The 12,609-nt window shown below is 54.5% G+C and overlaps 1 protein-coding gene across 1 annotated transcript in view; it reads right to left on the reverse strand.

The window, feature by feature from the left end:
* PDXK (pyridoxal kinase) overlaps positions 1-11,311 on the reverse strand; it is a 115,870-nt gene extending 104,559 nt beyond the window's left edge. Inside the window, exon 1 of the mRNA XM_068271038.1 lies at positions 11,129-11,311. Coding sequence (XP_068127139.1) covers positions 11,129-11,287 — 159 coding nt within the window. The 5' untranslated portion in view covers positions 11,288-11,311. The remainder of the gene's footprint in view (positions 1-11,128) is intronic.
* Between the last annotated feature and the right edge of the window lie 1,298 nt (positions 11,312-12,609).

The raw sequence follows: 12,609 nt of genomic DNA on the forward strand, positions 1-12,609 counted from the left end.
TCATTCCCCTCCTGCTGTCACCCCAATATCAGTGTCACCTCTCCTGTCACTCATTCCTCTCCTGTCACCCCAATATCAATGTCACCTCTCCTGTCACTCATTCCCCTCCTGCTGTCACCCCAATATCAGTGTCACCTCTCCTGTCACTCATTCCTCTCCTGCTGTCACCCCAATATCAGTGTCACCTCTCCTGTCACTCATTCCTCTCCCGCTGTCACCCCAATATCAGTGTCACCTCTCCTGTCACTCATTCCCCTCCTGCTGTCACCCCAATATCAGTGTCACCTCTCCTGTCACTCATTCCTCTCCTGCTGTCACCCTAATATCAGTGTCACCTCTCCTGTCACTCATTCCTCTCCCGCTGTCACCCCAATATCAGTGTCACCTCTCCTGTCACTCATTCCTCTCCTGCTGTCACCCCAATATCAGTGTCACCTCCCCTGTCACCCCTCCCCCTCCTGCTGTCACCCCAATATCAGTGTCACCTCCCCTGTCACCCCTCCCCCTCCTGCTGTCACCCCAATATCAGTGTCACCTCTCCTGTCACTCATTCCTCTCCCGCTGTCACCCCAATATCAGTGTCACCTCTCCTGTCACTCCTCCCCCTCCTGCTGTCACCCCAATATCAGTGTCACCTCCCCTGTCACTCATTCCCCTCCTGCTGTCACCCTAATATCAGTGTCACCTCTCCTGTCACTCATTCCTCTCCTGCTGTCACCCCAATATCAGTGTCACCTCTCCTGTCACTCATTCCCCTCCTGCTGTCACCCCAATATCAGTGTCACCTCTCCTGTCACTCATTCCTCTCCCGCTGTCACCCCAATATCAGTGTCACCTCTCCTGTCACTCATTCCCCTCCTGCTGTCACCCCAATATCAGTGTCACCTCTCTTGTCACTCATTCCTCTCCTGCTGTCACCCCAATATCAGTGTCACCTCTCCTGTCACTCATCTCTCTCCCGCTGTCACCCCAATATCAGTGTCACCTCTCCTGTCACTCATTCCTCTCCCGCTGTCACCCCAATATCAGTGTCACCTCTCCTGTCACTCCTCCCCCTCCTGCTGTCACCCCAATATCAGTGTCACCTCTCCTGTCACTCATTCCTCTCCTGCTGTCACCCCAATATCAGTGTCACCTCTCCTGTCACTCATTCCTCTCCTGCTGTCACCCCAATATCAGTGTCACCTCTCCTGTCACTCATTCATCTTCTGCTGTCACCCCAATATCAGTGTCACCTCTCCTGTCACTCATTCCTCTCCTGCTGTCACCCCAATATCAGTGTAACCTCTCCTGTCACTCATTCCCCTCCTGCTGTCACCCCAATATCAGTGTCACCTCTCTTGTCACTCATTCCTCTCCTGCTGTCACCCCAATATCAGTGTCACCTCTCCTGTCACTCATTCCCCTCCTGCTGTCACCCCAATATCAGTGTCACCTCTCCTGTCACTCATTCCTCTCCTGCTGTCACCCCAATATCAGTGTCACCTCTCCTGTCACTCATTCCTCTCCTGTCACCCCAATATCAGTGTCACCTCTCCTGTCACTCATTCCCCTCCTGCTGTCACCCCAATATCAGTGTCACCTCTCCTGTCACTCATTCCTCTCCTGTCACCCCAATATCAGTGTCACCTCTCCTGTCACTCATTCCCCTCCTGCTGTCACCCCAATATCAGTGTCACCTCTCCTGTCACTCATTCCCCTCCTGCTGTCACCCCAATATCAGTGTCACCTCTCCTGTCACTCATTCCTCTCCTGCTGTCACCCCAATATCAGTCTCACCTCTCCTGTCACTCATTCCTCTCCTGCTGTCACCCCAATATCAGTGTCACCTCTCATGTCACTCATTCCTCTCCTGCTGTCACCCCAATATCAGTGTCACCTCTCCTGTCACTCATTCCCCTCCTGCTGTCACCCCAATATCAGTGTCACCTCTCCTGTCACTCATTCCTCTCCTGCTGTCACCCCAATATCAGTGTCACCTCTCCTGTCACTCATTCCTCTCCCGCTGTCACCCCAATATCAGTGTCACCTCTCCTGTCACTCATTCCCCTCCTGCTGTCACCCCAATATCAGTGTCACCTCTCCTGTCACTCATTCCTCTCCTGCTGTCACCCCAATATCAGTGTCACCTCTCCTGTCACTCATTCCTCTCCTGCTGTCACCCCAATATCAGTGTCACCTCTCCTGTCACTCATTCCTCTCCTGCTGGCACCCCAATATCAGTGTCACCTCTCCTGTCACTCATTCCCCTCCTGCTGTCACCCCAATATCAGTGTCACCTCTCCTGTCACTCCTCCCCCTCCTGCTGTCACCCCAATATCAGTGTCACCTCTCCTGTCACTCATTCCCCTCCTGCTGTCACCCCAATATCAGTGTCACCTCTCCTGTCACTCATTCCTCTCCCGCTGTCACCCCAATATCAGTGTCACCTCTCCTGTCACTCATTCCCCTCCCGCTGTCACCCCAATATCAGTGTCACCTCTCCTGTCACTCATTCCCCTCCTGCTGTCACCCCCAATATCAGTGTCACCTCTCCTGTCACTCCTCCCCCTCCTGCTGTCACCCCAATATCAGTGTCACCTCTCCTGTCACTCATTCCCCTCCTGCTGTCACCCCAATATCAGTGTCACCTCTCCTGTCACTCATTCCTCTCCTGCTGTCACCCCAATATCAGTGTCACCTCTCCTGTCACTCATTCCTCTCCTGCTGTCACCCCAATATCAGTGTCACCTCTCCTGTCACTCATTCCCCTCCCGCTGTCACCCCAATATCAGTGTCACCTCTCCTGTCACTCATTCCCCTCCTGCTGTCACCCCAATATCAGTGTCACCTCTCCTGTCACTCATTCCTCTCCTGCTGTCACCCCAATATCAGTGTCACCTCTCCTGTCACTCATTCCCCTCCCGCTGTCACCCCAATATCAGTGTCACCTCTCCTGTCACTCATTCCCCTCCCGCTGTCACCCCAATATCAGTGTCACCTCTCCTGTCACTCCTCCCCCTCCTGCTGTCACCCCAATATCAGTGTCACCTCTCCTGTCACCCCAATATCTGTGTCACCTCTCCTGTCACTCATTCCTCTCCCGCTGTCACCCCAATATCAGTGTCACCTCTCCTGTCACTCATTCCTCTCCTGCTGTCACCCCAATATCAGTGTCACCTCTCCTGTCACTCAGTCCTCTCCTGCTGTCACCCTAATATCAGTGTCACCTCTCCTGTCACTCATTCCCCTCCCGCTGTCACCCCAATATCAGTGTCACCTCTCCTGTCACTCATTCCCCTCCTGTTGTCACCCCAATATCAGTGTCACCTCTCCTGTCACTCAGTCCTCTCCTGCTGTCACCCCAATATCAGTGTCACCTCTCCTGTCACTCAGTCCCCTCCCGCTGTCACCCCAATATCAGTGTCACCTCTCCTGTCACTCATTCCCCTCCTGTTGTCACCCCAATATCAGTGTCACCTCTCCTGTCACTCAGTCCTCTCCTGCTGTCACCCCAATATCAGTGTCACCTCTCCTGTCACTCAGTCCCCTCCCGCTGTCACCCCAATATCAGTGTCACCTCTCCTGTCACTCATTCCCCTCCCGCTGTCACCCCAATATCAGTGTCACCTCTCCTGTCACTCATTCCCCTCCTGTTGTCACCCCAATATCAGTGTCACCTCTCCTGTCACTCAGTCCTCTCCTGCTGTCACCCCAATATCAGTGTCACCTCTCCTGTCACTCAGTCCCCTCCCGCTGTCACCCCAATATCAGTGTCACCTCTCCTGTCACTCATTCCCCTCCCGCTGTCACCCTAATATCAGTGTCACCTCTCCTGTCACTCATTCCCCTCCCGCTGTCACCCCAATATCAGTGTCACCTCTCCTGTCACTCATTCCCCTCCTGTTGTCACCCCAATATCAGTGTCACCTCTCCTGTCACTCAGTCCCCTCCTGCTGTCACCCCAATATCAGTGTCACCTCTCCTGTCACTCATTCCCCTCCTGTTGTCACCCCAATATCAGTGTCACCTCTCCTGTCACTCATTCCCCTCCTGCTGTCACCCCAATATCAGTGTCACCTCTCCTGTCACTCATTCCTCTCCCGCTGTCACCCCAATATCAGTGTCACCTCTCCTGTCACTCATTCCTCTCCTGCTGTCACCCCAATATCAGTGTCACTTCTCCTGTCACTCATTCCCCTCCTGCTGTCACCCCAATATCAGTGTCACTTCTCCTGTCACTCAGTCCTCTCCTGCTGTCACCCCAATATCAGTGTCACCTCTCCTGTCACTCAGTCCCCTCCCGCTGTCACCCCAATATCAGTGTCACCTCTCCTGTCACTCATTCCCCTCCCGCTGTCACCCTAATATCAGTGTCACCTCTCCTGTCACTCATTCCCCTCCCGCTGTCACCCCAATATCAGTGTCACCTCTCCTGTCACTCATTCCCCTCCTGTTGTCACCCCAATATCAGTGTCACCTCTCCTGTCACTCATTCCTCTCCTGCTGTCACCCCAATATCAGTGTCACCTCTCCTGTCACTCAGTCCCCTCCCGCTGTCACCCCAATATCAGTGTCACCTCTCCTGTCACTCATTCCCCTCCCGCTGTCACCCTAATATCAGTGTCACCTCTCCTGTCACTCATTCCCCTCCCGCTGTCACCCCAATATCAGTGTCACCTCTCCTGTCACTCATTCCCCTCCTGTTGTCACCCCAATATCAGTGTCACCTCTCCTGTCACTCATTCCCCTCCTGCTGTCACCCCAATATCAGTGTCACCTCTCCTGTCACTCATTCCTCTCCCGCTGTCACCCCAATATCAGTGTCACCTCTCCTGTCACTCATTCCTCTCCTGCTGTCACCCCAATATCAGTGTCACTTCTCCTGTCACTCATTCCCCTCCTGCTGTCACCCCAATATCAGTGTCACTTCTCCTGTCACTCAGTCCTCTCCTGCTGTCACCCCAATATCAGTGTCACCTCTCCTGTCACTCAGTCCCCTCCCGCTGTCACCCCAATATCAGTGTCACCTCTCCTGTCACTCATTCCCCTCCCGCTGTCACCCTAATATCAGTGTCACCTCTCCTGTCACTCATTCCCCTCCCGCTGTCACCCCAATATCAGTGTCACCTCTCCTGTCACTCATTCCCCTCCTGTTGTCACCCCAATATCAGTGTCACCTCTCCTGTCACTCATTCCTCTCCTGCTGTCACCCCAATATCAGTGTCACCTCCTCTGTCACTCATTCCTCTCCTGCTGTCACCCCAATATCAGTGTCACCTCTCCTGTCACTCATTCCCCTCCTGCTGTCACCCCAATATCAGTGTCACCTTTCCTGTCACTCATTCCCCTCCTCCTGACACCCCAATATCAGTGTCACCTCTCCTGTCACTCATTCCTCTCCTGCTGTCACCCCAATATCAGTGTCACCTCTCCTGTCACTCATTCCCCTCCCGCTGTCACCCCAATATCAGTGTCACCTCTCCTGTCACTCAGTCCTCTCCTGCTGTCACCCCAATATCAGTGTCACCTCTCCTGTCACTCATTCCCCTCCCGCTGTCACCCCAATATCAGTGTCACCTCTCCTGTCACTCATTCCTCTCCTGCTGTCACCCCAATATCAGTGTCACCTCTCCTGTCACTCATTCCTCTCCCGCTGTCACCCCAATATCAGTGTCACCTCTCCTGTCACTCATTCCTCTCCTGCTGTCACCCCAATATCAGTGTCACCTCTCCTGTCACTCCTCCCCCTCCTGCTGTCACCCCAATATCAGTGTCACCTCTCCTGTCACTCATTCCTCTCCTGCTGTCACCCCAATATCAGTGTCACCTCTCCTGTCACTCATTCCTCTCCTGCTGTCACCCCAATATCAGTGTCACCTCTCCTGTCACTCAGTCCTCTCCTGCTGTCACCCCAATATCAGTGTCACCTCTCCTGTCACTCAGTCCTCTCCCGCTGTCACCCCAATATCAGTGTCACCTCTCCTGTCACTCAGTCCTCTCCTGCTGTCACCCCAATATCAGTGTCACCTCTCCTGTCACTCAGTCCTCTCCCGCTGTCACCCCAATATCAGTGTCACCTCTCCTGTCACTCATTCCTCTCCTGCTGTCACCCCAATATCAGTGTCACCTCTCCTGTCACTCAGTCCTCTCCTGCTGTCACCCCAATATCAGTGTCACCTCTCCTGTCACTCATTCCCCTCCCGCTGTCACCCCAATATCAGTGTCACCTCTCCTGTCACTCAGTCCTCTCCTGCTGTCACCCCAATATCAGTGTCACCTCTCCTGTCACTCAGTCCTCTCCCGCTGTCACCCCAATATCAGTGTCACCTCTCCTGTCACTCAGTCCTCTCCTGCTGTCACCCCAATATCAGTGTCACCTCTCCTGTCACTCATTCCTCTCCTGCTGTCACCCCAATATCAGTGTCACCTCTCCTGTCACTCATTCCTCTCCTGCTGTCACCCCAATATCAGTGTCACCTCTCCTGTCACTCATTCCTCTCCCGCTGTCACCCCAATATCAGTGTCACCTCTCCTGTCACTCATTCCCCTCCTGCTGTCACCCCAATATCAGTGTCACCTCTCCTGTCACTCATTCCCCTCCTGCTGTCACCCCAATATCAGTGTCACCTCTCCTGTCACTCATTCCTCTCCTGCTGTCACCCCAATATCAGTGTCACCTCTCCTGTCACTCATTCCTCTCCTGCTGTCACCCCAATATCAGTGTCACCTCTCCTGTCACTCATTCCCCTCCTGCTGTCACCCCAATATCAGTGTCACCTCTCCTGTCACTCATTCCCCTCCTGCTGTCACCCCAATATCAGTGTCACCTCTCCTGTCACTCATTCCTCTCCTGCTGTCACCCCAATATCAGTGTCACCTCTCCTGTCACTCATTCCCCTCCTGCTGTCACCCCAATATCAGTGTCACCTCTCCTGTCACTCATTCCCCTCCTGCTGTCACCCCAATATCAGTGTCACCTCTCCTGTCACTCATTCCTCTCCTGCTGTCACCCCAATATCAGTGTCACCTCTCCTGTCACTCATTCCCCTCCTGCTGTCACCCCAATATCAGTGTCACCTCTCCTGTCACTCATTCCCCTCCTGCTGTCACCCCAATATCAGTGTCACCTCTCCTGTCACTCATTCCCCTCCTGCTGTCACCCCAATATCAGTGTCACCTCTCCTGTCACTCATTCCCCTCCTGCTGTCACCCCAATATCAGTGTCACCTCTCCTGTCACTCATTCCCCTCCTGCTGTCACCCCAATATCAGTGTCACCTCTCATGTCACTCATTCCTCTCCTGCTGTCACCCCAATATCAGTGTCACCTCTCCTGTCACTCATTCATCTCCTGCTGTCACCCCAATATCAGTGTCACCTCTCCTGTCACTCATTCCTCTCCTGCTGTCACCCCAATATCAGTGTCACCTCTCCTGTCACTCATTCATCTCCTGCTGTCACCCCCAATATCAGTGTCACCTCTCCTGTCACTCATTCCCCTCCTGCTGTCACCCCAATATCAGTGTCACCTCTCCTGTCACTCATTCCCCTCCTGCTGTCACCCCAATATCAGTGTCACCTCTCCTGTCACTCATTCCTCTCCTGCTGTCACCCCAATATCAGTGTCACCTCTCCTGTCACTCATTCCTCTCCTGCTGTCACCCCAATATCAGTGTCACCTCTCCTGTCACTCATTCCTCTCCTGCTGTCACCCCAATATCAGTGTCACCTCACCTGTCACTCATTCCTCTCCTGCTGTCACCCCAATATCAGTGTCACTTCTCCTGTCACTCATTCCCCTCCTGCTGTCACCCCAATATCAGTGTCACCTCTCCTGTCACTCATTCCTCTCCTGCTGTCACCCCAATATCAGTGTCACCTCTCCTGTCACTCATTCCTCTCCTGCTGTCACCCCAATATCAGTGTCACCTCTCCTGTCACTCATTCCTCTCCTGCTGTCACCCCAATATCAGTGTCACCTCTCCTGTCACTCATTCCCCTCCTGCTGTCACCCCAATATCAGTGTCACCTCTCCTGTCACTCATTTCTCTCCTGCTGTCACCCCAATATCAGTGTCACCTCTCCTGTCACTCATTCCTCTCCTGCTGTCACCCCAATATCAGTGTCACCTCTCCTGTCACTCATTCCTCTCCTGCTGTCACCCCAATATCAGTGTCACCTCTCCTGTCACTCATTCCCCTCCTGCTGTCACCCCAATATCAGTGTCACCTCTCCCCCTCCTGTCACCCCAATATCAGTGTCACCCCTCCTGTCACTCATTCCCCTCCTGCTGTCACCCCCAATATCAGTGTCACCGCTCCTGTCACTCATTCATCTCCTGCTGTCACCCCCAATATCAGTGTCACCCCTCCCCCTCCTGTCACCCCAATATCAGTGTCACCCCTCCTGTCACTCATTCCCCTCCTGCTGTCACCCCCAATATCAGTGTCACCCCTCCTGTCACTCATTCCCCTCCTGCTGTCACCCCCAATATCAGTGTCACCTCTCCTGTCACTCATTCATCTCCTGCTGTCACCCCAATATCAGTGTCACCTCTCCCCCTCCTGTCACCCCAATATCAGTGTCACCCCTCCTGTCACTCATTCCCCTCCTGCTGTCACCCCCAATATCAGTGTCACCTCTCCTGTCACTCATTCCCCTCCTGCTGTCACCCCAATATCAGTGTCACCCCTCCCCCTCCTGTCACCCCAATATCAGTGTCACCCCTCCTGTCACTCATTCCCCTCCTGCTGTCACCCCCAATATCAGTGTCACCTCTCCTGTCACTCATTCCTCTCCTGCTGTCACCCCAATATCAGTGTCACCTCTCCTGTCACTCATTCCTCTCCTGCTGTCACCCCGATATCAGTGTCACCCCTCCCCCTCCTGTCACCCCAATATCAGTGTCACCCCTCCTGTCACTCATTCCCCTCCTGCTGTCACCCCAATATCAGTGTCACCCCTCCTGTCACTCATTCCTCTCCCGCTGTCACCCCAATATCAGTGTCACCTCTCCTGTCACTCATTCCCCTCCCGCTGTCACCCCAATATCAGTGTCACCTCTCCTGTCACTCATTCCCCTCCTGCTGTCACCCCAATATCAGTGTCACCTCTCCTGTCACTCATTCCTCTCCTGCTGTCACCCCAATATCAGTGTCACCTCTCCTGTCACTCATTCCCCTCCTGCTGTCACCCCAATATCAGTGTCACCTCTCCTGTCACTCCTCCCCCTCCTGCTGTCACCCCAATATCAGTGTCACCTCTCCTGTCACTCATTCCTCTCCTGCTGTCACCCCAATATCAGTGTCACCTCTCCTGTCACTCATTCCTCTCCTGCTGTCACCCCAATATCAGTGTCACCTCTCCTGTCACTCATTCCTCTCCTGCTGTCACCCCAATATCAGTGTCACCTCTCCTGTCACTCATTCCTCTCCTGCTGTCACCCCAATATCAGTGTCACCCCTCCCCCTCCTGTCACCCCAATATCAGTGTCACCCCTCCTGTCACTCATTCCCCTCCTGCTGTCACCCCAATATCAGTGTCACCCCTCCTGTCACTCATTCCCCTCCTGCTGTCACCCCCAATAGCAGTGTCACCTCTCCTGTCACTCATTCCCCTCCTGCTGTCACCCCAATATCAGTGTCACCTCTCCTGTCACTCATTCCTCTCCTGCTGTCACCCCAATATCAGTGTCACCCCTCCCCCTCCTGTCACCCCAATGTCAGTGTCACCTCTCCTGTCACTCATTCCTCTCCTGCTGTCACCCCCAATAGCAGTGTCACCTCTCCTGTCACTCATTCCTCTCCCGCTGTCACCCCAATATCAGTGTCACCTCTCCTGTCACTCATTCCTCTCCCGCTGTCACCCCAATATTAGTGTCACCTCTCCTGTCACTCATTCCTCTCCCGCTGTCACCCCAATATCAGTGTCACCTCTCCTGTCACTCATTCCCCTCCTGCTGTCACCCCAATATCAGTGTCACCTCTCCTGTCACTCATTCCTCTCCTGCTGTCACCCCAATATCAGTGTCACCTCTCCTGTCACTCATTCCCCTCCTGCTGTCACCCCAATATCAGTGTCACCTCTCCTGTCACTCATTCCTCTCCCGCTGTCACCCCAATATCAGTGTCACCTCTCCTGTCACTCATTCCTCTCCCGCTGTCACCCCAATATTAGTGTCACCTCTCCTGTCACTCATTCCTCTCCCGCTGTCACCCCAATATCAGTGTCACCTCTCCTGTCACTCATTCCTCTCCCGCTGTCACCCCAATATCAGTGTCACCTCTCCTGTCACTCATTCCTCTCCCGCTGTCACCCCAATATCAGTGTCACCTCTCCTGTCACTCCTCCCCCTCCTGCTGTCACCCCAATATCAGTGTCACCTCTCCTGTCACTCATTCCTCTCCTGCTGTCACCCCAATATCAGTGTCACCTCTCCTGTCACTCCTCCCCCTCCTGCTGTCACCCCAATATCAGTGTCACCCCTCCCCCTCCTGTCACCCCAATGTCAGTGTCACCTCTCCTGTCACTCATTCCTCTCCCGCTGTCACCCCAATATCAGTGTCACCTCTCCTGTCACTCATTCCTCTCCCGCTGTCACCCCAATATCAGTGTCACCTCTCCTGTCACTCAGTCCTCTCCTGCTGTCACCCCAATATCAGTGTCACCTCTCCTGTCACTCATTCCTCTCCTGCTGTCACCCCAATATCAGTGTCACCTCTCCTGTCACTCATTCCTCTCCTGCTGTCACCCCAATATCAGTGTCACCTCTCCTGTCACTCATTCCTCTCCCGCTGTCACCCCAATATCAGTGTCACCTCTCCTGTCACTCATTCCTCTCCCGCTGTCACCCCAATATCAGTGTCACCTCTCCTGTCACTCATTCCCCTCCTGCTGTCACCCCAATATCAGTGTCACCCCTCCTGTCACTCATTCCCCTCCTGCTGTCACCCCAATATCAGTGTCACCCCTCCCCCTCCTGTCACCCCAATGTCAGTGTCACCTCTCCTGTCACTCATTCCTCTCCCGCAGTCACCCCAATATCAGTGTCACCCCTCCCCCTCCTGTCACCCCAATATCAGTGTCACCTCCCCTGTCACCCCTAAGTGTCAGTGCCCCTCCCCCTTTCCCCGCCCCCTCCCGGGCACCTGCAGGGGGAAGGCGGCCGCCTTGTTGCCCACATAGCCCCGCACCACGTGACTCTGGATGGACAGCACGCGGCAGAGGGCATCCTCGGGACTCTCCATCACGCCGCGAGCCGGGGGGGCGGAGCTCCATGCACAGCCGCACGTGACACCCCGCGTCATCTCACGCCTAGCCGGCAGCCCCTCCCATCCGGGGGCGTGTACAAGCGTCACTCGCCAAACTACGTGTGGGTAGATGCAAGGCGGGGCTTGTGGGGAGAGGGCGTGTCTACCCTGCTGTGATCAGAGGAGAGGACTAGCAGAGCCCGCCCTGTGAGGGGCGTGTCCGTCTCCATAGTGACCGTGCCAAGCCTGGAGAGGTGACAGAGCTGGTGTAGCAGCAAATACGTTCAGCTTTATAGGGGGTGTGGAGGGTGTAAGGGGCAGTATAGGGATATGCAGCCCATGGGGGAGGATGTAAGGGGCAGTATAGGGATATGCAGCCCATGGGGGAGGATGTAAGGGGCAGTATAGGGATATGCAGCCCATGGGGGAGGGTGTAAGGGGCAGTATGGGATATGCAGCCCATGGGGGAGGATGTAAGGGGCAGTATAGGGATATGCAGCCCATGGGGGAGGGTGTAAGGGGCAGTATGGGATATGCAGCCCATGGGGGAGGATGTAAGGGGCAGTATAGGGGGGTATACAGTCCATAGGTGTGTGGAGGATGTAAGGGGCAGTATAGGGATATGCAGCCCATGGGGGAGGATGTAAGGGGCAGTATAGGGGGGTATACAGTCCATAGGTGTGTGGAGGATGTAAGGGGCAGTATAGGGATATGCAGCCCATGGGGGAGGGTGTAAGGGGCAGTATGGGATATGCAGCCCATGGGGGAGGATGTAAGGGGCAGTATAGGGGGGTATACAGTCCATAGGTGTGTGGAGGATGTAAGGGGCAGTATAGGGATATGCAGCCCATGGGGGAGGGTGTAAGGGGCAGTATGGGATATGCAGCCCATGGGGGAGGATGTAAGGGGCAGTATAGGGGGGTATACAGTCCATAGGTGTGTGGAGGATGTAAGGGGCAGTATAGGGATATGCAGCCCATGGGGGAGGATGTAAGGGGCAGTATAGGGGGGTATACAGTCCATAGGTGTGTGGAGGATGTAAGGGGCAGTATAGGGATATGCAGCCCATGGGGGAGGATGTAAGGGGCAGTATGGGATATGCAGCCCATGGGGGAGGATGTAAGGGGCAGTATGGGATATGCAGCCCATGGGGGAGGATGTAAGGGGCAGTATGGGATATGCAGCCCATGGGGGAGGATGTAAGGGGCAGTATAGGGATATGCAGCCCATGGGGGAGGATGTAAGGGGCAGTATAGGGATATGCAGCCCATGGGGGAGGATGTAAGGGGCAGTATAGGGGGGTATACAGTCCATAGGTGTGTGGAGGATGTAAGGGGCAGTATAGGGATATGCAGCCCATGGGGGAGGATGTAAGGGGC

This window comes from Hyperolius riggenbachi, chromosome 2 (genome assembly GCF_040937935.1).
Source record: "Hyperolius riggenbachi isolate aHypRig1 chromosome 2, aHypRig1.pri, whole genome shotgun sequence".
Classification (NCBI taxonomy): Eukaryota; Metazoa; Chordata; class Amphibia; order Anura; family Hyperoliidae; genus Hyperolius; species Hyperolius riggenbachi.